Source organism: Melospiza georgiana, chromosome 1 (assembly GCF_028018845.1).
Source record: "Melospiza georgiana isolate bMelGeo1 chromosome 1, bMelGeo1.pri, whole genome shotgun sequence".
Lineage (NCBI taxonomy): Eukaryota > Metazoa > Chordata > Aves > Passeriformes > Passerellidae > Melospiza > Melospiza georgiana.
In genome coordinates this window covers 96,798,684-96,825,712 of record NC_080430.1, presented here as the reverse complement: position 1 = coordinate 96,825,712, position 27,029 = coordinate 96,798,684, and the positions used below count along the sequence as shown (strand labels likewise).

General features: G+C 36.8%; 1 protein-coding gene across 1 annotated transcript in view; it reads left to right on the top strand.

Annotated features, from left to right (window-relative positions):
- The window catches only part of ZNF407 (zinc finger protein 407), a 332,666-nt gene that overhangs the window by 111,007 nt on the left and 194,630 nt on the right, over positions 1 to 27,029 (top strand). The window contains exon 4 of the mRNA XM_058028941.1: positions 20,748 to 20,822. Within this exon, the coding sequence (XP_057884924.1) occupies positions 20,748 to 20,822 (75 nt within the window). The remainder of the gene's footprint in view (positions 1 to 20,747; positions 20,823 to 27,029) is intronic.

The following is a 27,029-nucleotide window of genomic DNA, read 5'->3' as shown; positions in this document are numbered from 1 at the left end:
GTTTTTCATGTGCACTGAAGTGATTTTGATTTCTTAAACTGCTTGGATGTGACTTGTATGAAGGGTGTGAGTATGAGAATACAAACCTGTGATCTTTGAATTCTTCTTTGTCTTAAAGTTCTGGGCTTTTATCAGATGCTATATAGGCAGTTAATTTGAAATAGTGACATAACTTTCCTTTATGTCTGGTCGTTTTTGATATGAAAAGCAGCAAGTCAGCCTTGTTTCTGTTTGGAAGCTATTGTAGAATAAAATAGACATATGCTAAGAAAGAAGATAATTCATTTCAGTTGTGGAGAACTGTAGGCATGATAAATGATTTTCCTGTGTAAAATTCCCCATTTCTGAGACAGTATTAGTTTTTACTTTAATTACCAGCTCCAGTAATGTTTCCTATCCATAACTGTCTACAAAATAGACTGTTGCTGAGCAGAGGGTATGGCCTGTTTACTCATCCATTGAAAAGAGTGCCTAAGTTCTACCAAGTCTTCCTTACTTGGTGTGAACTGCCTCATGGGAGAGTGTCCTTCATTTAAATATTTAAATATTAATGTTTCATTTTACAGGCAGAAAACTTCAATGTCATTTTAAGGATATGTAACTTAACTGGGGAATCAGTACCCATCACAGGAGTGGTATTATTTTTAATTCTCACCTTGAGAGAAAGCATTTTGGAAAAATGTTACAGTGCTTCCATCTCGAGAAGTTTGACTTGTATCTTGTTTTCTTGTCGCAGAATAACAGCAGCAACAAAAACAACAGAAAGAGGCTGTCAGGGTGGTTTTCTCAAAAATGGTTTAGCTGACATTAGCCACAAATGAGCAGAGCGACACTAACTACTAATTGATTACAGTAATTACGCAGTCTTTGGCTAGTTTGTATTGGCAAACTATATATACTCCTCACATAAATGTGAACTTGCAGAATGCACGGAAAAGGTCACTCTCATTTGCATGATAGGCTTCATTAGAATATGCTAAGGACAAGACCTAGTGTTTTATGACTTCAGGTGATGAATAGCTACCATATTACTCTGCTCGCTGAAAGCATGTTTCAGTCACCTTAATTTACATGCTGTTTTTTAACACCAAGAAAAATCTGTGGGCTGGTAGGGAACTAGCAACAGATAACAGTTTCATTTTATTATGGTTGCATTGCAGATTGTGTTTCATTTTGCTCTTTGTTCCACAGAGGGAATGGACATTATTTTCAATACTTTATTTTCAGGAGGAAAATTTTTTATTTTCTGTGATGTGTGCATTTCTCTCAGCAATGGCTATTTTGACCCCAAACTACAGTTTTGTTGGCAAGGACAACAACAAAAAAAAATTCCCTATAAATATAGATATTTTTACAGTAAGTTTTTCCTTTGAACATGGGGCTGAGGTAGGAAGGCAATTCACTAAATCTTCAAAACTGGACATTCCTTGTTTCACTGTTTTTTCCAGCAAGAATGGGAAATGCAGTGTTTTACTTCCAGACTGACTTCAGTGCCCACATGCAATGAAAGAAAAATAATTCTAAAGTCAGAGACAAGAAATGTTTTTCTAAAAAAAAGAGAAAGTATGCATGAAAGAGTGATGAGAATCTTGTATTAGATCATAATTCATTCATTCTAATGGCAGTTCTCCTTACAAATCCTGTTGTACAACAGGCAGTAAGATTTCTCCTGATATCATTATTTGTATGTTGTAACACACTGGAATATGGGCCTGATGTTTCTAGATATGTAGCTTTTGTGAAAATTTCTTGGATCACAAAAGGTACTTCTTTGACTAAAGCTGGGTAGAAAATAAAAAAAAGAGGACAGTTTTATTATAAATTGCAGTTTTGTAATAAAATTGTACAATGAGCTTGCACAAGCTTTTTAAAATATCATTGCTGCCACTGAACAGGTCCGTAATTTATTTATTCAGGAATGTTAGAGGCTTTTTTGATTTATTTGTTTTTAGAGAAGTTTTGTTAAGCAAGATAATGAGCAGAGCTGGTGTTAATCATTTACTATGCAAGTCTGAAAAATGAAAATTTTGCATATCTTTAGCACTGTTGGGGAAAATAAATTCACTCATAATGCTAATGGTCTATTGGTATAATTTTTTAAAAATGTTATCTGTTACTCTGGAGAAATCCAATAGATTCATATGTTATGCTAAAAGCTAAACTAATCGATATATAATTTTGCATCCATATGTACATATGTATTGAGTAATCAGAAGTATTTGTTAACTGTAAAGATGAAAAATGAATTTTAGGGTGGTCACTGCCATAGGTGCCTACATATTTGTTTATGAATAGACCTTCAGGTGAACAGATTCCTCGTGTATGCACATAATACAAATAATACAAAGTTTACTTTTTGGAACAGGCTTTCAAGAATACTAAATGAGCTTGATCCTGTTCCAGGTGGCCCGGGCTTTACAAATACAGCACAAGTTGTCATGGCCTTTGCTAAATAATATTTATTTTAAGGATTTACTGTAACAGTCTAACTAGTATAGGATTTAGTGTAACTAATTTAGAGAATTTAAAGATTAGATGCCCTTTAACTTGTCTGTGTTTATACAGCTCAGAATTGCGATGTGTTCGTTCTGGCATGCCGCCCTCTGATTTTTAGGATTAGTGTCTTCCATTTTTCAGTTTCCTGCTGAGCAACTACAAATGGATAAAACTGACTTTGGGTACCAGATCACCTGATTATCTCTCTCTCTCTCTCTCTCTCTCTCTCTCTCTCTCTCTCTCTCTATTTTTATTTTATTTTTTTTTTTAACAAGAGGCTCTCGGGAACAAACATGCGTTGCTTCCTGGGGAATTAATGGAGTAACGGAGTTAGTGATTTTGGCTTTATTAGGTGCTGGCAAGGTTGCTTTGGGACTTTGTTGTTTCAGAAAAGGACTATATATTGTTCACCTGTTAAACATTCACTACAGAAGTTAAGGATGGGGAAACAACCATTTGTCAGGAACTTGACTAATAAATAAATTTAATGATCTATTAAAAACAAATGGAGGAAAGTGTGATCTGAGAAAGACAGGTAAATCTTAGTATGTTTTTCTAGTTAGGGCCTCTGTTCTTCAGAAATTTTGTAAAGGATAGAAGCCTTTCTCTGCACTGTCAATAACCCAAGACATTTCTGAATGATGCATGAGCTCTGACATTTGACTGCCAAGGAGACATGAACCTCCAATTTAAGCACAAGTAGTTTGACTTACTCATTTGCTGGTGGACTGTATACTGTTGGAATAAGCAGTTGAATTTTGGGCAGGAGGGATCATGCCCTTTTAGACCTTCTTCTAAAGGAATATAATTAGTATAACTAAGATTTTCTGATACCTGTTATGGTGCAAAAGAAAGGATAGGAAAATGGAATGCTATAGCTAAACACTTTTTAGCATCTGTAGCAGAAAGAAGCTCAGTGACTTCTGAAATATTCTGCCACTGTGAGCATGAGCCTCCATCACTGACGTTGATAATGAATTTGACTGTTTCTTTACTATGGGCTAAATCCCAGGCTGTGTTGTTACTCTGTAATGCACTCCATTGCTTGTCCTTGTTGTTATGCTCTTTTATGCCAGAAAAAGAATGCAGTTTGACAGCTATCACTACAAGTGCCTGTGGACATCATATACAAGCCAAATGCTAGATGGTGATAAATATGTTATGATTAGACCTTGTTATCTAGATCATATGTACTGTAGTGAAACCTACACTTGTTTGCTCTCTTCTTGGGAGGAAGTAGGCTTGCATTAATTTAGAGATACGTTGGAAACAAAAAGATTTTTTAAAATTTTAAAATAATTTAAAAATTAATATTTTCAGTTTAATTTGTCTTGTTGCTGGAGTGAAAAACAATTTCTGAATGCTTTATGATATGATTTTTAGTGATGCATCTACAAAAAGGTAAGAAGAAATGCTATGTTTATGCTTACCAAAGTGATAAGAAAAAGCAGAATCCTTTGGTAACTGCAAATGTAAGAGCTACAGATGTTCATAGGAAAACATAAGAAGAATGCTGAAAAAGGGAATTCCATTTTAATCTGAAAAAGAATTTGCTTGTTCACTTCTGTCATTGACTGCCTGCTAGCCCTTCTTTCCCCTTATCGTGGAGTGTATGAAAAACAAGGGCAAGCATGTGTAGGTTATATTGGTCCCTTCTCTGTTCATGGTTATGTCCCAGAGGAGGGAAGAGTGAGGTCCTGATGTGTGCCATATCTAAACATCTCCAGCTGAGGCAATCCATGGAAAATAGCATTGAGGGAAAACCAGTTATTTTCAGGCATAGTCCTTGAGCAGTAAGGTTGGCCCTCCTGCAGGCCAAGCTCCTGCAGATTTCTCCACAGCACAGCTACTAGGGACATGGAAAATCCAGAGAGCTGAATCTTCAGCGTGTCATGGTGTACTGGTGTACCGGCTTCACCCTTAGGCACAGCAATTGTTGCGTGTTCTGACCAATCCAGGGGTTAACTTGTGCTGTAGCTAGCATGGTGTTCTTTCCCAGAATGTTGGGATTTATTAGGAAAATAGTAGACTTGACTGTGAGTCCTTGTGTAAGGACAGTTGTCACTCGCACAACTTCGTTTATGTCATGTAATGAAAGAGACTGTGAGTTTGAAGGCTTTTAGGATCCTTTCCAACTCAGCATATTCTGTGATTGTGTGATCAGTGACATTTTTACTAACTCGTACCCATCCTTCCTCCGTAATCCCTGATTAGAGGCAGCAATATTGGGTAATTACTTTGACTGGCCTTAAAATAAGTAAGTAAACATACTCACAATTTTACAACATTACTCATTTTCATCAAGGCTGTTTAAACATGTCTTGAAAAGTAGGATGTGTTTTAGTCTAAGTGATGGTAAATTCTGCATGAGTTCTCACTAGTGTTAAGATTTGTGAAATTCTCTAATAGGTATTCAAGAAGGTAACTCCAATGCCAGGTAATATCTGTGCTCTGAAATGTTGTGAAAGGGCTTTTCATACTTCTGTTTGTACTTGGGACTGCTCAGTTTTGATTTGTAAATTGTGCATATCTTTTTTTGCATTGGTTTTAATTTTGAATAACTGTAACACAATGTTGAAGGATCCATATTTGGAATAATTTCTTGATTTTTGTAATTGATTTAAGATAAAGGCTAGCAGTTGGTAGGTCTGCATATCATCTTTCCCACTTCCCTCCTGGAAAAAAAAAAAATAGAAATCTGGTTATGTTTTCAGGCTTTCTATGCTGTAGCCCTAGTCAGAGTGCTTGAGATATATTTTGTACTGATATTTCCAAGTGGATTTCCTAGGTGGATGTAGGCGTCTAAAACATAATGAGATCTAAATTGAGGAGATAACAGGATACTCTCAGCACCCCATTGAATCCAGTCTTAACTGAGAAGAGAGGATTTCCTTCAGATGACATATAGAAATGGGATTTCTAGGAGAGTGTTTGGTCAGGGATATTGTGATCAATGCTAATTTCTTCCACACCTGTTGTCTTTTAACAAATCCTAGAGGAGCTTGCAGTATTGGATTCTTCCACTCTTCTGGCCTTCTGTAGGCAGACAGGGTCAGGTAATGAATACAAAGACTTCTTTAGATCTAGTTATACAAAATCTCTCCTTGTGAACCTAAGTATGTTGACACTATCAGCAGACACATGTCCATTTTGTATTGCAGGAATGTGCAGGTTCAAAGAGGCAGAAAAGTGTGATAAGAAAACCTGGCATGAACAACCAGATTCCACTGATGCATGAACACAAACACACCAGCTCACAGATGCACAAATATTCTGAGGCTAAAATAAAATAGTTTCTTGGCAGTTCTTATTCACACTTAATTGGCTAATTGCCCAGCCTGACACTGGCACTGGCAGTATTACAGAGGTAATATTTTTTAAAAGGGTGAGTAGTTCCTCAACAATGTCTCTGATATCCTTCATATGGATATCTTTTTCTTTAACAGCAGGCATAGAAGTGTAGCCATTTTTTAGGATTGACATTTATTTCTGTTCAGTGCTAGGAAAATATGTACATTGAAATCTTCTTTGTGTGCTTGGAGTAAGTAGAGAAGACAGAATATTTACGTTAAGCCAAATAATTTTATATGCCTATTCCTGGTTTTGTAGGATCTTTAGATGAGAAAAGAAGTCTGGGGACTTTCCAACATGAGCATCCTTATTGTGGAGATTTAAATAGAAAGTACAAGGTGTTTCCCTTTTCCTCATCAATGTTGGAAAGCAGTAGCATGACTAGCTGGTGATGGGTTAAGGGATCGGCTTATAGAAAATTATTATTCAAGGGCTGAATAGCTCAGAGGATCAGTACAGAGGATTGGATACAGATCCCATCACCTCCAGACTGTCTGTTCACATGCAGCTCATCTTTATTCTGGCCACACCTTGTTATTGTCTCATAAGTTTTTATAACTTCTCTTTAAAAAGTTTGGCTCCTTTGTATTCTAAAGAAAGTCACCATCAGAAATGACAGATTTGTTGTCACATTGGGAAAAAAATCACAATTGAAAGTGCATGGAACATGAATTTTAAATAACTGACTAAAATTAAAATTGGTGGAAAATAGAAGGATATTAAGAATTACAGACCAGTGAACTGTAAGTGCTGGGTAAATTGAAGTTATATTTTAGAGTCCAAGTCTAAAACACAGTCATAATGCCTTGGCAAACCAGTGTTACAAAGGCAAAGTGTTTCCAAATATTTATATGTGTATGCAGGGTACCTGCTTGTAAGACAGGGAGCAAATATAGGTAGTCTGGATAGCTTTGCATCCTTTAACAAACTCCTTTATAACAGGACAATAAATGCCTAGCTACTTGTTGTTTTGGAGCATTTTCTTTATGAATTATTGTCTGATAAAAAAGAAGCTTAAAACTTTTAAAATTATTAAGTGTGCTATATCACAAAGCATGTAATACACAGACCACTGCTGGACATACTTTTGGTTTAAAAAAAAAAAAGAATAAATCTCTCAGCTATTATAATTTAATTACTGGCACCATTTAGGAGATTGTTCTGTTGAAACCTTTAATTGTTCCATTGAGGAAGTTTGTCCATTTCATAATATCTACCCTGCACTAAGAAAGTAATCCCTTTTTTTTTCTAAAAGCAATTATCTTTTCTGTTGTGGGATTCTCTGAAGGATGTGATCTGTCTGTCACTGTGCTTCACAAGAAGTTCTCTTGAACTTGTGCAGAAGACAAGCCCTTTCAGAAGCTGTGGCGGTAGAGGAATTTGCATTGTTGATATTTGGGATTGATCATTTGTTTTAGGCCCTCATTATGCAAAGTTCTTTGTGTTCTCTTGGCCTCTTTAATGTTTCAGGACTGTCTGGGGGGTGCTCAGCTTTCAGCAGAATAGAAATCTTTGTAGCATCATTATTTTCTTAAATCTCTTCAACTGCAGTTTAGGTGAAACTTAGAAGGCACTCTTAAAAAGGGCATGTGTAAATTCTCTGAAATGCAGCAGACATAACCTGTGCTCAGCAACACATTTTTAAGTTTCCATTTCTTGTAGAAGTCTTATGGGAAGCACAGTGTCTCTGCAGCACTGTCCCTGGTCAAGAGGAGCTCTCTTGCACTGTAACATATTAGAGATTTTCTACTCTTGCTAGGTCAGTGGTCTCAAAAATATTATTTCAAAAACTCCTTGATACATTTTAAAACATTTCAATAAAAGAAATAAAACTCCAGTTTCTTTTTGGAGGATCCTGGGAGCTGGCAACTGCTAGAAATCATACTGTCTGTACAAAAAAAGACAGTTTGCTTTTTATTTTTAGGTGGAATTTTTAAGTGAAACTAAATGAAGTTTAATGGCTTATAACATTGCATGAATTTGTCAAAACTGATCAGCTGGATTGCTACACAATGAATACTGAAAATGTTCTGGTTTTTAGGCTTATAATAGCCTACAGCCATTCAAAAGTCAAAATGTTATTTGATGATTTCAGAATGTTAATGAAATTATTATTAATAGCACATATATTAATCTTAATGATATATGTAAATATGGGCAAATGTAAAGCTCTGTTGACACCAAAATAATTATTCTGCTGCTGAAAGTAAACCTGGGGTTAAATTTCAGTGATCAAGCATAAAATAGTTTGCTCTAAATGCGTCAATAAAAGAATTTCTGATGAAGTTTAAAATTGCATACAGGCTCAGGAGATTCAGAATGTTTGTTAGTACAAAAAAAATTGAAAAGGAAAGGATGATTCTATTTGCTTTTAAATTAGCAGAAAATAGTTACAGACTGTTTGGATTAAGACAAAAAGATGTAAAAGGCTTTGCTTTGTTGTTATCTGGATTTCAGAAAATATTGTATCTAATCAATGTTTAAGTGTGGGGGTTTTTTAGGTGAGAGGGAAGTAACATGTATCACTCTCCACTGTGAATTCATTTGCTTAATAATTTGATTTGACTGGCTTAACTTGTTTCTGTGCTTTTTGTTCATTTAAGTTGAAACGGTCCTTTTACAATATACATGTAATTTTTTCCCCCCTCTTTGGTGGTGTTAATCAAGCTGTAAAATGGTTTTCATGCTTGCTTTGTTTTTTAGGAAGGCAACAGGGTTATGTTCAAGGAACATAGAGATTTCTTGTCTGTAGTTATATGCAATAAACACCACGATACATTTTTTATTGTAATATCTATCTTTGAAAAGCTAAATGTTGGTAACAGATATGATCTCTCTATATTGCATTGTGAAAAGAAAGGGAGTGAGCTTGGCTGTAAAGCAGAATTTCGTGGCATTTTACCTGTTGAGGGCCCTGTAGAGCCAGAAGTCTAGTGACTTGCCTAAGTGACAGGCAGTAGCAGCCATGGTGTCACTGTGTATTATCACCTCATGCTAGCTGGAAGCACTCCCTGAAGCCGATCTAGGTTGTATAGTCCTAGATGAGGTCTTCATGGGTGCTGACCATAAAAAGTTCATCAAAGTAATGAGGCGAGGCGAGAGCTTGGCGCTCATGGGCAGAGCTCAGCACCAAGGAGTGTGAACCGGCTCCAGCTGTGACAATAAAACAGCAGGTGGCTGCTGTCATTAGGGGTGGCAGATGAGGCAGGGGACTAACATTCAGCCCACAAAACTCTCATTTGTTAGCCATCGCCACTGTACCATGCAAAATAGCTTCCATCTCAGTCAATTTTACTTTGCAAAATATTACGCAGTCGCCATAAGAAAATTAGAGCCTTGGGTTTACAGGTTCCTTGGATCTTATAATCAGAAAACTCAGAGCTCTTAGGTTATGTGGAAAATTGGACTTTTTTCTCCCCTGAACAGTTTGAGGGTCTTTACAGTAATTTTATAATGGGTTGTTTCCACCCCAGCATGTGTTTATCAGTTAATATTTTGGACTATTTTTAGTTTGTTACTCCTTTCTAAAATCAATTCCATCCGTCTGTTCAGCTATGTGTTGTACATAACACTGCCTGCTATTCAGTGTTACAAAAGTTGCACACTGATCAGACTATTTTCTGTCTCAATGTCTGTCCAGGTACAGATATTTCATGTAACAAATAATGGGATTTTTTGAGGGGAGCTCTGCTAATCTGAGAAATTGTAAAGAAACAGAACAGCCCTTTAATTTGTTGGATATTTTTTTTGTTTGCCTATTTCTGTTAATATAAAATGCTAAAGCATTTTGCATGTATTTAATCTTTGCGGAATGTTTTTAAGCTACCTAAAATTTGAGGCCTTTCTCAGCTGCAAACTGTCCTGGTGCAGCTCATCCCTGCAGCAAGGCTTGTGGGTGTCAGGGGTTAAACAGTGGGCAGTGTGTTGGCTCCAATGTGAGAGCCATTTTACTTGCATCTTGTTACAAAGCTATGCATTGAATTGCATGTTGGTGGTTACATAGCTGTAAGTGACCTCCAGGAAATATGGAGAATTCAGGTGGTCATTTGCACATGTGTCAGTTGTGAACATGATAAATTTGAGTGCTCTAACAGGAACCCATTCATGGAAATCAAAATGTGACGCAATACTGAATAAGATGGAGTGCCACAGTGTGCGTTGGTACCTGTGCCACCTGTGCTGTCCAGTTCCCCTGCTACGGAAATGGACATGTGAAATCCCATAATTTTGTGCTGGCACTTGACATGAGGCTTTATGGAGCGGTGGTTGCAATGACAGCATGGATTAGGAAGGAAAACCCCTTTAATTGAAACTTCATTTCAGGAAGACACTAAAAAAATTTTTTTTTAGACATGGCTAATGTTTCTTTGTAGGTCCAGGCTGTCCTTTTGTATATAAAACTGAAGTTCTGTAATTTTTCTTGTTAGCAATATACATTCCTTTTATTGCATCTTTTGGGGTAGTTTGTAAATTCTTCTCTTTTAGATAGCATAGTTTTTGTTTGAAAATACACTGATTTCTCCTTCACTTCATTGTTCATAGGTACACTCAGCAGGTGTGTGTAGGTTTTTCCAGGCCCTTAAGATCAAAGATGTTTTGTTTTTTCTCAGTTCCACTGGGCACCTATGTAGTTCCTACATCTCTCATGTTTGATTTGTGGCCAGAAATGGTCAGAGTTAATCTCGGATGCTGGCTGGAATTGGAGTAATCTTTGCCAGAGAACATCTTCTGCTGTGTCACAGATATCATCTTTATGACTGTACTGATTTGTCTGATCTATATTCCTGTGTTTTTTCCAGACTGATGACAGTCTTCATACCAAGAGCATGCAACATCCTTACCAGACTGCACAAATGTGGGCTCGTTCTGTGTGTATGTGTATGTGTTTGTGTTTGTGTTTGTGTGTGTGTGTGTGTGTGTGTGTAAAACATCCATCTACATTCAGTGGGATTTTTTTTGTCTTTATTGCTTTAGTAACTTATATTTCAGGTGAGTACTCTTAATCCTTTCAGTCCTGGCTTTGGATTTCTGAAGTGAGTCCTGTTGGCCATCACAGGAAAACCTGAGAAACACCAGACTCTGCTTGGCAGCTTCAGTGATTCCCCTGCTAAGTATGTGACTGAAGTGATGAGAGGTGTTAGCATTTTTTTATGGGATAAGTGGAGTAACACCACTGTTACAGCTGTAATTCTTACTTGGATGGACTTTTGTGCTGCTCTTCATATCATCTGCATCCTCTATGATCAGTGCCATAATTTGAGAAAGTGTTTTAGGTCTGTAATACTTGCATAGCAGTCTGTCTGGTCTGTATATCATGATTTGCTCTGAGAGACACTGTTACTGCCTTCAGTCAGCCTCCTTCTTCAGCGGTAGGAGGACATTGTTGCAACACTCCACTTTTGGGAGGAGCTGGGCGTGGCTGTAGTGGGAATATCTGGAGAGACTGAAATGCCAGTTGAAAATGAAAGCTCTGAGCTTTTATTTATGTTCGGGTGCTAACAAAAGATGTCTTCCAACAAAGAAAAATCAAACATTAATCAGACATGCTTGTCAGGAGTTAGGTTGGCCTGATGACACAGTGTTAGGTGGTTCTTAGTCCCCAGGGTAGCAATGGCCAGGCCCAAGAGCCCTTGGACAAGGAAAGATGGAACCATCTTTGTGCTTTAAACGTATTAATGGGGATACAAGTATGAGATGCATTTTTTGTGGACTGATCTGATCCACATGACAGCTTTTTGATTTCTTCGGCTGGAGCCAGTCAGTTCTGATTCCACCAGCCTGTTGTTAAAGGTTCATGTATGTGGATGGTAATACTGATGGTTACAGATTAGGTCTTCCTGTCATAGATTTACTATTTTTATGCAGCTACTTTGGCAAAAAGATATTCTGAAGTATTTGCTTTCTACCTGCAGTCAAACAGTCTTGTGGAATGCCTGGATGTGAGGCAAAAAGGATGTGTTTTACAGCTGAGTTTAAGTCTCAGGAATAAACAAATCAACCAGCACTTGCTTTTCTATGTCAGGCAAAGACCTAGGGCAACATTCTCACTACTCTCACAGATCAAGCAGACTGCAGAGTCTTCGCTCCAGCCACCATCTATCACCAGCAGCATTTCAAATTGTGGGGAAATTGTCAATAAAAATTGTGTGTGTCTTCTGATTGTGTATGACTTCTGAGCAGTTCAGTCATCAGATAGTGACCAATTTATTCATCTCATTCCTTTCTTGGTACCTCTCAACTTTGCAAAAGACCACAGGCACTGTAGCTGCAGAATTGACTGAGTTATCTATGTGGCACTGCTACTGCAGGCCCTATGTGTTTTATAGTCGACAAATCAACTGTCTTTAGATTTGTTTGGATTTCCTTTAAAACAGGCAACAGTAGATTCTTTTGATGAGGAGAATTTCATTCTCAAGATAGCTCTTCCTCTAGAAGCTTTGCATAAACCTAGTAATTCAGTCTTCTGTGTGATTTCTGAGCCATCAGGAAGAAGCTAATCAAAAATGACTTTTTATTTAGGAATAGCAAGGCATTAAAATATATTTATTTCACTCTATAAATTCTAATTTTAAGTAGAAAGTCATTGGAAGATCCTTATTTTGAGATAGTCTTATAGTCTGTTTCTTGCACTTTCAAAAGGCTCAGACTTTGCTGGTTGGGATCGCTAGGAAGCTTTTTACAAACTGTCTGCAGAAAGTCCAGTATTTCAAAACTCCTCTCAGGGCACCTAGAGATGTGGTTCACCTGACCCACCCAAAAGATTAAATCGACTTTGGACAATTTCTGCCTTCAAATATTAGCTTGTTTATCCTGCTGTTGCTTTCCAGATGCTAAATGATGATATGCAGAACTGATGCCTACTGCATCAAATTCCTTATCTGAAGTCCTGAGCATGCTAGGAAGTGGACTCAGTCATGAGCAGGAAGACAGCCAATACCTGAAGAAAGTGGAAAGAATGGATAAGGGAGGAATCAGAGATATGAGAATGTTGGATATACAAGTAATGAAAAAACAAAATATATAAGATTGCTAAAGCACTATTCTGGATCACAATGCTTACAGATGTAAGCGTTCATTTATGTTTAAAGCATTTCTGCAGCTTCATGTAGCATGGCAAGTGTTTTTTCTCGTGATGTCCTGGTTTTGGATGTGTGTATTAATCTCTCTTTAATGTAAGGCACTTCGAACACCAAACCTAGGATTGCATCTCAGAATTTAGGAAAAGAGGTTCTTCATTGTAGTAGACTTGAGAGGTTGATAGCAGTGCTAGAGAAAGCACATTGTGATTCTGTCTTTTTCTTCTTTTTTTTTTTTTTTTTTTTTTAGTACTTGTGCAGCTGTTAGATTACTAAACACCTGTTAGAGGTGACAGTTACAGATGCTCAATAACCAATGAAAATTAATAGAACATGTGATTCTTTTAGCTTAGAAGTGATTTGGTAAGATGTGTTTAGAAATCTAATTACATACTGCTGCTGTTTACCATTATCACTTAACATTCATTAACTTCTCTGAATATTGAAACAAACATTTCTTGTAGTGGTACTAATTTTCTCATATATTTGTAAGGTGATTTTCTGACAGAGGGAACACCTGACTTTAACGGTTTTGCCACAGTTTAGCTATTTTAAGTTTACTCTTCAAGCAAATAAAAGCAGAATGTCATTTGTTTACTTACATTTAACGCTTGTTATTGTGTCTTCAAATATAAAAGTTCACAGTTCCACTCTTAAATTTCTACTCACTTTTATGTTAATAATAATTTTTGCTGGTTGGACATGGCTTATTCCTGCAGCTGTCATTGAAGAGTACTTTTTGCATTTAAAATAAAACACTTCTACTCAATATCTTCAAACCTAAAAAGTTCAGAATGGACCTGAGCTAACCTGCAGGAAACCTTTTTGATTTCAGTTACAAAGTAAGTCACTTAAGGTGAGGCACACAGGTAAGTGAGCTCCCTCATGGGAGAGGAAATTATATAAATACTGCCAGTGAATTCCTTTTTTTGCCACAATAACAGACTAAATTTCTGTCCTGGATGGTTTATTTTATAACATAAGTCTCTTAAAAGTGGGATGGTGAGAAAACTCAACAACTTCTGATGACAAGACAAGCTTGAGTGGAACAGTAGAGGATGTTTTCTGTTTTATTTAGTTTGCTCTTTCTTTGTACCCAGATCTCTTCTGCTTGAATATGTACGAGGAGATAATTGTGCCAGTTGCTGCTACTTTATGGCCGTGGGGCTAATAATTCTTTGCCATCTTGAGAATAGCAGATTGGTGGCAGAGAGCAACAAGAATATGTTGAGGGATGTCTCTCTCTTCTGGTTGATAGATGCAGGAATATGCAGGAGCAACACAGTCGATTGATTGATTGATAGCGCGCAACTCATCCATAATGATCTGTCTGATATAGCAGTAAATTATTCTTGAGATTGATGCAGGTCATTGAACAGCACATTGACAATCCTGTTGTCTGTCATCCTGTTCAAAGCAAGGCAGGAACAGTAGCTGCTGTGATACTCAAGTCTACCATGGGTGCTAGCTGTGTGCAGGTGTTCTGATAATACAAGTTGTTGTCTTTATTTTTTGGGCAGCTTGGCTTCATTGCTAGGTTGTTACAAGTAACAGTAAAAAGAGATGAGGTATTTTTAAAAGAAAAGGTTGTACTCACTGCATTGGTGATTTCATAGTAACATAAAAAACATTTGAAAATGTTGGGTTTTAAACTTCAGTAGCAAAACTTCTCCATGGAAAATAAGCTAATAATTAAGAAACATACCTGGTTGTTGCATGGAAAATTTTAAGTCCTCCCTCCAAATCCAAACAACACCCTAAAACCTACACAAAATTGAAGCATAAAGGCTGATAGTTCTCAGAAATTCCAAAGTTATGTTGTTCTTTAGGTTCTATGAACTGCCATGATATCTTCCCATGGTAATCTGGGTTCTTGTCTTGTTAGTGATGGCAAGGTTGCCTTCATTTCCCTCTTTTGGTTTCTCTTTTCAAGAGGAAAGGTTTGAATTTTCCATTCTTCCAGGTTACACACACCTGAAGATGTGGCTGGATGGATATGTGTTGCTTCCCAGTTTAATTAGTGGCGTTGGTGAGGGTGGGGCATAGAGCAGCCATATCCTGCTTTGACACATGGGGTTAGCAGGGAGTAGAAGGCAGCGTGTCACTGCGCTCTCAGCACCGCAGACTGCGTGATGACTTGTTAACCTTTTAGAACGTTATTGATTTTTATTTTCTTTTAGCTTGCAAAGAATAACCATCTCCTTTATTTGGAAGTAATAAGACCTGCTTTATTTGGCTAGTAAATGAGTCTGGAGAGAGCCCCATCTTTCCTGTGCAGGGTTCTAGGACTTGACGTCCTGTCATAGAGGGCATGAAGTTTTTCAGATCTGTGGATGTTTTCTACATTAGACTTCGCTCTGCCAGATATTTACTTGAACCTGACATCTTGTCACAAAGGGCATGAAGCCTTTCAGACTGCAGGATATCTTCCACACCAGACTCTGCCCTGCCAGATACTTTCTTTTAAATTGAGTCCCTTGCGCGCAGTCATGCAAGAGAGTTATCAGAGCCCCAGTCTGGACCCTTCAGATTTAGAAAACATCCAAAAATGATGGACTTGAAGAAATTCTCAGGAATTTAGACTTTTGATGCATGGAAAGAAAAGCTTACTTGTTCATAGAAAACCATTGCTTTCTGGACAGTTCTGCATCTGCCTCTGTGCTCTTATTCCTGAAGTTAACCTGCTGAATAAATCCTGGTGGAGACATAAGATTTGGGTGGCAACTTTTTAGTATAATTTGGAGAATTTGAAAACTTGAATTTTTTTACTTCAGGTACTCTGTTTAAGTACTATTTGACTAAGTGCTGATTTGAATATGAGAAGTTCTACTTTTAGGAGTAGAATATGCACAAATGAAGTGCATGCAGTAATCTGTAATTGTATATAGAAGTTATATTGAACGTTCTGAAATGCATGCACGTCCTGGTATCTCTTGAAAAACTGAACTGTTTTTCTCTCCTACTGGTTGATACCCCTGTTGGCATGGCTCTATGTGAACCACACATTCAACTACAATTAGGGTTTCCAGTGTTTTTTGAGACACAGTAAGAACAAGAACGCTTCATTAAGGTGGTAAGAACCATAGACTCCACATTGTTGTTTACTTGCCTGAACATATCCCAGTCCCCCTTCTTGGCATCATCTGTGAAGCTTGCCTTGATTTCCTGGTTTCTTGCCTCATACAAGGACAGAAATTCAAGCACAGATCGTAGAAAACAAAACCTGGTGTGAACAAAATAATATATTATTTCATTGTATTCTGTGATGATGTATAAAAGTTTGAGATCCTATTTCTTATTATTTCTTGATGCTGTCAGATCTCCTAGCTGATTCATCCAAGGTATAACATTCTATCCTTTCTATATGCCTGAAATTTATGCTAAAACAAAGCACTAAGTTCTTAGATTTGTTTATGTGTTTGATTTTGGTTATTTTAAAGGCTCTCAAGAAGCTTTTTAAAACATCCTATGTACTTGGGTTATGCACTAGCTTACCTGTATTCTCAGAGTTAAATTTGTGTATAAAGAGGTTTTGGACAGTTTAAAGGAGATGTAAAGGATATTGAGAATATGAATAAAGGCTAGATATTCATTGTTATTCTCCTGGACTTTTCTGCTGTCATTGAACATTGTTGTCTGTAAGATAAATTCTCCAAGAGCAATTGCAGAGAGCAATGTATCCACTAAGAAGTGATTTAAAATTGCTCTTCAGCTGCTCGATACCTTGTTTGTGGAGTCCCACAAAAATAAATTCCTGTGCTGGCCCTCCTCAACAGTTATGTGCAGTCAGAAGATGACTGCTCTGTCACCATGGCTTCGAGTGACTTTCTGGTCGAGGTAATGTGTAGCTCCTTCCTAGGTCAAGGCACTTGATAAACACGCAGGCAATAACAGGTTTTTTGGCCTTATGGCCCAGAATGCTTGTTCTGGTTTGTGTGTGTGTGTTGTGTTTTTGGTTCTGGGTGTTTTTTTTTAGGTTTTTCACTAACCCAGTGATGTACTTATTCAAAGGGAAAGAGCTATTATAGATTCAAAGCATAAGAAAACTTAGAATCTTTTTCCTCTCAAAGCAAGATACTTCACAGAGAACACTTTTCTCCCCACAGAGAAAATAGAAAACAGACAATACATGACAGATTATTCCTATTCCTTGTGTACTGTGATGATAAACATTGTACATGCTGAAAAATTTGTATTACACTAGAATAAAATGTGGGAGTTAAGATTGTCCAATATGTTTCTTTATTCCCAGAATTAGAAGTCCCTTTGTTTCTTTTGTACTTTAAAATGTGCTTTTATCTGAAGACAAATCTATAGAGGCTCCTAAATCAGTTACAGACATTCTGAGAGAGTCCAAATACTGTTTGAGGATTGCCATGGAATATGAACAGTCACGTTCCTACAAACCACAACTCTTCTAAAAGGAAACCAGAATCTTCTGCGAACTTATTTTGGGAAAGGTGCTCATATGATTTAAAGTAATTTTTATTTATAGTTTGTGTGCAAAAAGTTGTCTATAGGGAATGAGGATGCTATCCTAAAGCTCTGTGTAATTTTTCAATTGGTCTTAAATTTATCCTGTAGTTTCAACATAGAGTGTATGTCTGAGGATGTTGCTGGTTTTGAAGCCAGAGTAGTTGAAGATCACAAAAAAGTTAACCCAGCACAATGCTACTGACAGCAAAAGGAATCCTGCCTACTCACCTTGTTCCACTTTCAGAAGAGGCTTCTCGAAGTCTCCCTACCAAATGAAAGGAACTCCCAGTGACCATGAATGGATGTATAGGCTGGACATCTCTGCCTGCTGAGACCTGACCCACAGGGGAGCCGCTGGGCTGGGACTACTTGTCTTCATGTGGGTGGAGGACGAATTTGTCCAGATTAGAGTTTGTAAAACTGGTTCCAGGCCTCTAGTACGGCCTGGTTTGCACATATTTGAAACAGTGGAGTTGGTTTGATGACAGGCTTTTTCTACTCCCTCTTGATGCGCTTCTGAAACTAGTTAGTTTTTAGCATTTGAATGTTTATACTTTCACTAGAAATAAAAACAAGAAATGAGAAGTTTGGTGAAGCCTGAATTGGTGCTTTTCAATTGCTGATGGAAAGATTCCTTTTGATTTGAAGATACATCAGTTCAATATATCTTGAAAGCATTCACTCAGTGAGTACTTTTAGGTGCCAGTCAGACTTCTCTAAAGATTATTTTAAAAGGCCAAAGCTAAGTCATGTCTATTCCAGCAGTAGCTTGGGAGTAACTTGATTTACCTCAGCAGAGGTAAATAGCATAGATAACCACATTATTTTTTTTACTACTAAACCATTAATTACATCGAAACCTAGCGTTATTGAATGGATGGAAAACATTTTTGTGTTTCTTTTGTAAAGCCAGCAAACACTGCTACCACCTCTCTGAAAATCACGTGCAGGATTTAGTAAACAAAACCAAATAGTTTTAACTTGTTTCTCTTTGTGGTTTTGTTTGTTTGTTTGTTTTTTTTAATGGGTGGTCCTCAAACTCAGCATCTAAACAAGGTTGTTGGGACTTTCCCCTCTTGTTTTAATAATGCCTGTCTCTGTTGGTATTTTTTTTTAATCTTGTTCTCAATTTCTTATGAAAATAGAAATTTTATTTTTAAGGTCTGTTTCTGTAAGGTGGGGAGCTGCCCTGAGCTGTGCAGAGTGCTCCAGACTTGCACTGAGGCTTTTGGCACTCCTCAAGTCTGAAGCCTTCGAGCCTTACATGAAAAGCTTAAAATGTTAGCAGTTTCTGAAACCCAAACTGAGTCAGGGTTCATTTTATTTGTGCTGTGTAACAGCAGCAAAATGGTTGCTAGAACATAGATGCAACAGAGAAGAGGCAGAATGTGAGATTAACTGCTTCATGTTATTACCAAGACCTTTGTCTTTGATTTTGCAGAAAGGTATGTCTGTCTGTACCCCTGCAGTTGTGTGGTAGATGAAATGGTGAGCCTTTGTTTGGCAGCCTTAACTAAATAGGCTCAGAAACCAAAAAGTGCTTCCCTGCAAATATTGTGTAGCTGGTTGGGATCTTTATATTCCATGCAAATAGCAAAATATCCCTTTACCTCTCTGATTGCACATTGCCCTTTCACAGTAATTTCACTGAGTTTATTTTTCTTTTAGAGAAGGGGGAAAATGGAAGTTTGTAACAGGAAATGCAGGTATTACTAAATGAAAATATGTTTGGTACCTTCCACAACTTGGTGGAAATAGTATTTTTGTTGAAAAGCAAAGGCAGTACATTTTGTATGCCTTATTTTTTTTTGGAATACATTTTTTTATTTTGTTACAATGATTTTCCCTATGTACAGTAATTTTGATGACACTTGCATAATAATGATGGTAATGGTGTAATAGATTATTCACAGTTGTAATGGTTATGATGCCATAGTAATAAGTTGGGTAGGGAAAAGTATTTAGGATACTTTTAAAATGTATTTTTGTAAAAAATAAGGAAATTTATATCATTTAAATAAGGCAGTATTATATTCCTACACCTTAAGGGATGCACAAGAGAGATTCTCTGTAATAATGTGCGAGTGCCCAAAGAAGATCAGACACAGAAAAGCTAAATTTACATAATTGTAAAGGAAAAGTACTGTGTCTTTGCTTTTGTGGCTCTTATATCCCATAGTGCTGGTGTTTTACAGTCCTTCCATTGTCCATTACTGCAAACACGTCCAGATGAATTCAGCGTTTAATGTTAAAAATCTTATAACATGCCAGTTTGATTTGTAGCCCTTCATATCATGGAATGCTAATTAAAATAATATTTTTGCATATGTCATGCCTTTCATGTACATATGCAAATAGAGTCTATTGCCTTTCAGCTATTAGTAATTAACTTTATGAAGGACAGCTGTAATACATAATTAACAAAAATGTTTGCAAGCCCTTTTCACACTGAAAGTTGCAGCAGTAAAATTTTTGCTTATCGAGAAAACCATTTTAGTTTAAAGCTTCAGTCTGATATCTAAATTGTTTGAAGCAGTCACATGACATAATTAAATTGATGTTATGGTCTTATCAGCAGAAGAATAGTACTTGATAGGCTTCTATCTGTTTCATTACGTATGTCACCAAAATTAAAGTAAATTATCTGTGTTTGGTTTGGTAGAAACATGATGCCAGGTAGTATGTGTTTTGTTGCTGCTGTTGGTGCTTTGAAGAATGTCTTGCCAGTTTGAACAATATTCCTGCTGATAGTGTATTCGTGAACATGTGCTTCACGTTTTTCATCCTTTTTTTTCACAAGGCTATAAAATAACTAAGGCTATTAATTTGTTTCTGTGTGTATCTCTTTAAATAATTAATAATACAATGAAGTTTGACCAGGCATAAGCAGTGATTAAAGCATCTTATCTTGCTGTTTTTTTATGTTTCTCATGAAAAACAATGGAACTACCTGTATGAAGAAAGGTTGCAGGATGGGTCCATAAGGCTTAAATAAATTCAAAGGTGTAACTAAAACTGTATTACTTTATAACATCAAACAATGTTCTTCAGGTAAAATAGCCTGTATTATCAGTATAATGTGTGAAATGTTTTAATTTTCAGAGGGAAGCAGAAACAGGTTTTCCTTTCTTTGACCAGTGGTGTATGGTTGGGACTTGTAAGAGAAAAGCCAAGGGATTGCAAAATGGGGGAAATCTGTTGTTACAGAATGGACTCCCCAATCTAAGTCACATCCTAGCAGAGGAAGGATTTTTTTTTAGATCTGCCTTTAATGAAATGTGTTCAAGTGCATGCTCAAAAAAGAAAAAAAAATAAAATTATCTTCCTCATTTGCTCTTTGTTTGACAGGGTGGCGTTTGTGATGAAGAAGCATTTGAATACTCATTTGCTGGGCAAACATGGAGTTGGCACCCCTAAAGAAAGGTAAACTGCTTTAAAATTCTTTTCCATTGTATCTTATACAGTATGTGGAGATCTTTTCTAGAATATTTATCTTGCCCACAATGAAGCCATCTGGATTTTTTCCTCAACTCCAAGAGATCAGCATCTTTAAGTGCTCTTATGTTGTGTGGTGCTTATGACGTGTCTGTAGAAAGAAATTCCAAGTAAGAGGTGTGGAATTTGCAGCTTTTGAGGCTTTTTTTGATAGGTGATGTTATTTTCTTTAAACTTTCATAGTTGGAAATGTGCCTCTCAGTGCAAAATCAAATGTTTGGGGTTTTTTGGTTTTCTTTTCCTTTTTTGTTCTGTTCTTCCTGGCCTTGATGCTCATAGGTTTATAAAATTACTTTTGAAGAGGTCATAGCCATAGAGAAATCAAAAAGAAAGTTTCCTCAAGTGTTCTTGGGCAGGAAGGGAGATTTGGCATTTTCACTATTTTTAAAATGAATTAATTTATTTTTTCAATCTGTACACAGCTACTTACTCTCCAACTTTGTTTGCAAGCAGGTTATTTTTTTATATGGTTTAAAATATAACTGTGTTTTACAAACTCAATGGCACTGTGTTTGCAGATAAACAGATTTTGCTTGAGATTTATTTGGCACATTGTGGCTTAGCTATTGCTATTTCACTGAATCTTTGGGCCAACTAGAAAATTGATGTGTTTTGGGTGGCTAAAAGATCTCATATTCTCTTTCAGCCTGGGTAGATGGAGGTGTTCATTGCTGGATACTTGATACTGTTTCAAGTATTACTGCCTTGTAACTCATTCTTTGGGGGTAGGCTTTCATAAATAAAGTGTATTTTCTGGTTTTGATATGAAAAAAAGAGGAAAATAAGTTATAGGAGCTGTAGGAGAGCACAGCAAAGCTCTTTCTGAGCCATGTTCATTTCTTGTTAAAGACAGTGGAAATTGTGGTCAGTTAGACCCATTCCTCACAAGTTTGTCATGCTTTAATCATGGAGGGACCTAAGAGGAGGGTTTTTAATTAACACCCCATATATGTTTTAGTTTGACTTAGCACTGATTTAGGTAGTGCTTTTATTTTTAAGATTTCCTCTACAAAGGTCTTGACCAGAATTTCCCTACCATGTGATTATTCAAGAGTTTTGAGATATTCTATTTAATCTAAAATACACAGCGATGCATTGAAAAAACAGCTACAGTTTCATCAAAGCAGATATCATAATAAAGTTTATTTTGGTTATCTCTTGTCCAAGCACAACAATTAGAAAAAGTGTTTTGCTCTGGTGGCTTATTTTATAACTGGAAGTATTCAATACCAATATATTCTTTTACAAGGGGATACATACTGTACACTCACCATAAATAAAACATAGAGATAACTTTCATCACCCTAGTGAATATGTGCACAATGAAGGATACATACAATATATTTATCTTAGCCTGAGAGGCATATCTTTAGTGATGATCATCTTGAAATGAATTCCTAAACAAGCAGGATGCTATGAAGTAAATCAGTTGTTGCTGGCTTTTCTTTGAGTGTTTTGTTCGGAAGGTCTCTCAGCTCTGGCTGTTTTCCCCATTTCTTCCTGTATTCCTTCAGGGCTTTCTGGCTGGCTGGCCAGCACGGCACAAGGAGGAGGAGGAGGAGGGTGGCAGGTTTACAGGCTCTGGCTGCCCAAGGAGCAGAGGAGCCCTGCTGAGGCCTGCAGCCTCCCTGTCCTGCCTGCTGGCATGGCTGGCCAGGCTTTGCCTCCAGCACAGGCAGGTGGAATTGGAAATTACTTCATGCCCTCTTCTTTTGCAATTTCTTCATCTATCTTTGGCGTATTTCTTTTCCACAATACCTTTTCAGGTGGCACTTCAGCTTAATGTAGAGCAGCATCAAACAGTAGTGGCAGAGCTACAACAACAATATAAATTTCTAGTAGCAGTCCCTCACTGTGGATGGGGCATGTTTAAGCCACGTGAACTACTGCAGTAAATACCAAACCATTGTTGCTTTCCTTTCCACCTTTCCTCTTCTATTATGAGAAAGTTTGATGCCTGTTAATGGCTTTAGGAACCAAAGAAATCCTTCTTCTGCATGTTAAACCATCACTCTGGGCATAAACATATTACAAATTAAGTTACGTAGTTTTCTTACCTATGTAAAACATTAATGCCTTGATTATAATTTTGCAAGCTTGCTATTTTTTAATTTCTCTAGGACAATATAATCAGTTTATTCTTTATGTTTTGAATTTGATTCTGCCCTCTGATACATTGCATATTATAGCAAATACTAATAGAAGCTAGCTAAATAGGCTGTGACAATTAAATTAATAATGCATTTTATTTGCAAGTGTTTAGTCTTCATGGTTTGACTGATATATGCAAAGATGGTAATTTATTAAAAGTAAATTCATGTAATTGTACTACAGAATTTGATGGACCAAAAAAAGTTGTCAGCATGACTATCATCAAAAACAGAAAATTGAAAAGAAGTTCAAAAGGGTGCTTGAAAAAAACGGTTATAACCCATACATTCCAAGAAATTGAGGCCCTTTATACAAACTTCTTAGAATCCAATTGCTGGTGGTAAGCATAGAGATAGTTCTGAAAGGGAGAGGAAAAATACATTTACAATTCAGTAAGGAGTACTCAACTTATGCACCTTGCCCTCTGTAGCTTTCCATCACTATTGGATTTTTTTATGCACAAAAGGGAGGAGTTATGGAGGCTGAGGAGGTGTTTGCATGGGCAGATACAGAAAACGAGTGTAACTCATAATGAAATTGCTGCTGAAACATCTTTTGTTTGGGTTATTTACTTTTTTAAAAGACAGAATTGATTTAAAGGGAAAATACTGTGCAGTTGAAAATCACATAAGTTTTTAAAAAATAAACTTGTAGTAAAATGTCTGCACATTTCAGACACAAACCCCCCTACTGCCTAGTCCATTATGATCATTGCAATTTAATAGCTAACTCAAAAGTGGAATGTTTTAACAGAAAAAAAATTTCTCTAAGGTATATTTTCTTGTTATTGGAACTGTGATACTGATTTATTGTCAACTTGAATGTGTCTCAAAACTGGCATGTTATCTGCTAAGTCCAAGGCCAGTACATATTTGGTACTTCAGTGTCAGTAATCTTCATGGGACCTATAACTATATCTTATTGGCAGGATAAATCTTTGGCTACACCTTTATTGTGCCTAGTAGACATTGTGGTTGGGGACAAGGTGAGTGCATCGGTGATGTTAGTGGTGCCAAGTTCTAGTTTCTGTTACATCATTACTGTACTTGTAAATTGTGTCAAAACACAGAACAAAGAGATGTTTCACTATTAAGATTTACACATACGCACACATAAAAATATGAGCAAGAAAATAAAAATAAATTCACTAAGTCATTCATCAGTGAGAATAAATTCTGCCACTGTTAAGTACAACTCTGGATTTAGAATTTTTTAAATGAAAAATACACATAAATACTCTTTAAAGATTTTTTAGAGACACCATTAGTACTGTAAAATATACATTTTTTAGTTTATGATACTTTCTTAACTAGAGTTCTATCTACCTGTTTAAAGAATTCATTTACAAAGAAAAAGCCATAGAAAAGCCTTTATAGTTGCTTAATTACCTCATCTTCCTTATGAATTCTAAATTATGAGTTGCCTCTGAAATAACTTTACATATGAGTAATCCCATTGAATAAAATAGAATCATTCATATATGAATGAATAAAGTTACTAGTACCAAAATCAGTCACTGAATTGGAGTGTCTTTTATAAAACAATTCCTGTAAAGGTCATTAAAGTATATATTTAATTTTGGAAGGTTCTGGTATTTTTCATGTGCTTTAAGAATGGGATCATTGTTACAGTGCCAGCAACATCATATGAAGATCATATGATTTTGAAATTATCTTGATTGATTGAAAAAACTGTGTAGTGATTTCAACTTGAGAGCAAGAGCTGTAGGTAAATACCTACTACTGTGTAATAACAACCTAAATATATTTGAGATGCTTTGTCAAATAATTTTGGAATATAACATACTTCTAAAATTTGTGTATTTTTTGCACTTTGAAGTAAAAAGAGGAAGTCCCTAGGTTGCCAGTTGTTTCATGTGCTTGCATAAGCCCATCTAAATTTTTGAATATTAAATTCTACTAATATGTAAATATCATGAAATAGACAAGACTATAAGTATATCAGTGGAAGGGATTGTTGAAGTCTGAAAGAAAGGTAGCCAGGGAAAATGAACTCAGGGTTGATGTTCTGTATATTATTGAGAAAACTGTCTTGTAATCAGCTGCTGTGTCCCAGTATTTCCATTTTGAATGTAAAACTAGAAGTGTATCAAGTTAATCAGTACAACCCTCTTTTATTTAACTGAACTGTTAATTCTTCTCTTGAAAAATTTTTCTTTCTTTGAGTAGAGAAATTTGTGATGGTAACTATTTGTTACGCCTGTTTTGGGCAATGCTATCCCTGCAAAGTAAAAAGGTCCAGTTTGATGTTACAGGTAATTTTGGGTAAACAAGTGGCAAAAGTCACAAAGTGATGTGCCATACATCCATATGAAAGGAAGTTGTTCCAGTCATACATCCCAGCTTTCTGCTTCCACTGCATAAGTCAGCTGTGCGGGCCAAGAGGGTAAGGGTTAGTATGTAATCATTTTGTAATAAAATAACCTGCTCGTGTTCTGAAGGAATGAGTTCTGTATGTGGCTGTCTCACAGAAGGGTTTCCAGTTAGAAGCACTGGCAGTACACATGGATCCACTGGACAAGAGGCTACCTGGAATACCAGAGAGGTGGTTTGCTGAGTCTTGCCTGCTAGCTTTGTCATCACCTTTTACTGCTTCTTGCAAATGAGTTGGAGTTTTCAACTGAAACCCAACTACTAAGATTAACTGGATAGGAATTGAAAGCTTTATTTAATTGATTATTTCCTGCATTTTGCTTTAAAAGGGTCTTGGACAGTTGCATAATCATACTTTGGAAAAGTGCTAAGGCAAGAAATGTAGCTTTTTCTTGAAATAGTTACTGTTTGGAAGTTTGTGATGAGAGGATGTGTGTGTGTGAAGGACTCAAGCAGTGTTTGGGGAGCTGAAGTTTTGACTGAGATGCATGCTCAGCTTTCCATGTTTTGGAGGCTTATCAGACCTTTGGAAGCAGTATTTCTCTTTGGTGTTCAGCTCTTGTCTGGTGCTATACTATGTCAGAGTGTGGAACAGGTTCCATAGGTACAGGCTCCACAATCACTTGCTGCCTGAGTGTTTTTCTCTATCTGTGGCTGACCAAGGAACATAAGGAAGCCACCTGTGATTCCTTAGGTGCTGGAAGTAGAAGATGTGCTGAAAATTCACAGCTTTCCTCATGGCTTGTTGTCTGTACACGCATATGCATTTGCTTTACTACAAAGAAATGAAGACTAGGCAGACATTTATACTTTGGAAGACTGCTTTCAAAAAGACAAGTGATGACTTCAGCATCTTTTCTGAAAGAAAAATAACAAGTGAAGGACTGTCAAAGAATTAAGTTATTTTGCTACGACTCATTATTTGTTCTTCTTATCAAATCCTGGCAATATTAGAGTTTAGTTCAGAAGGAAGGACAAACTGAAGTAGGTTTATTTTAATTGCTAGGTATGTGAGATGTTTTGGAAATTTCTGTAGTCAGCAACAGTCTTCCTGTTGTGAAGGCTTAGCTGCTATGGTTAGGAAATAGAGGGAGAACCCAATGGGATTCATGCTGTTCACAGTGAGCACCTTTGGCTAATTTGAAGCATCATAACAAGATATAAATGATGATATCATATTCATAAACAATCAAGTACTGTCTAGAGCATAGGTTATTATTTCCATTAGCAAGAGTATGCTAACATTCTTGGTGAATCTGTGGAAGACAGTGTGGGTAGCTGCTGAAAGCACCAGCTTTATTTCACAATGGTTTGTTTCCCAGGAAAACACAGTTCCTTGTTGCATGCCATCAGCCAAAACGTTGTAAGCTGCAAACTGATCTCTCCTCTGATGCAGTCAGCTGAAAGTAAATTGTTCCAGTCGCGTGTCCCAGCTTGCTGCTTCCACTGTGTAAGGCAACTGTGTAGGTCAAGAGGGTAAGGACTAGGATGGCAATATATCTCTAGATCCCTTTTTACCTGCATGGGACTGGTAGCAAGGGACCTCTCCAGACAACTCTGCAGTCTGTGTTACACTTTGAGGGTGGTACGT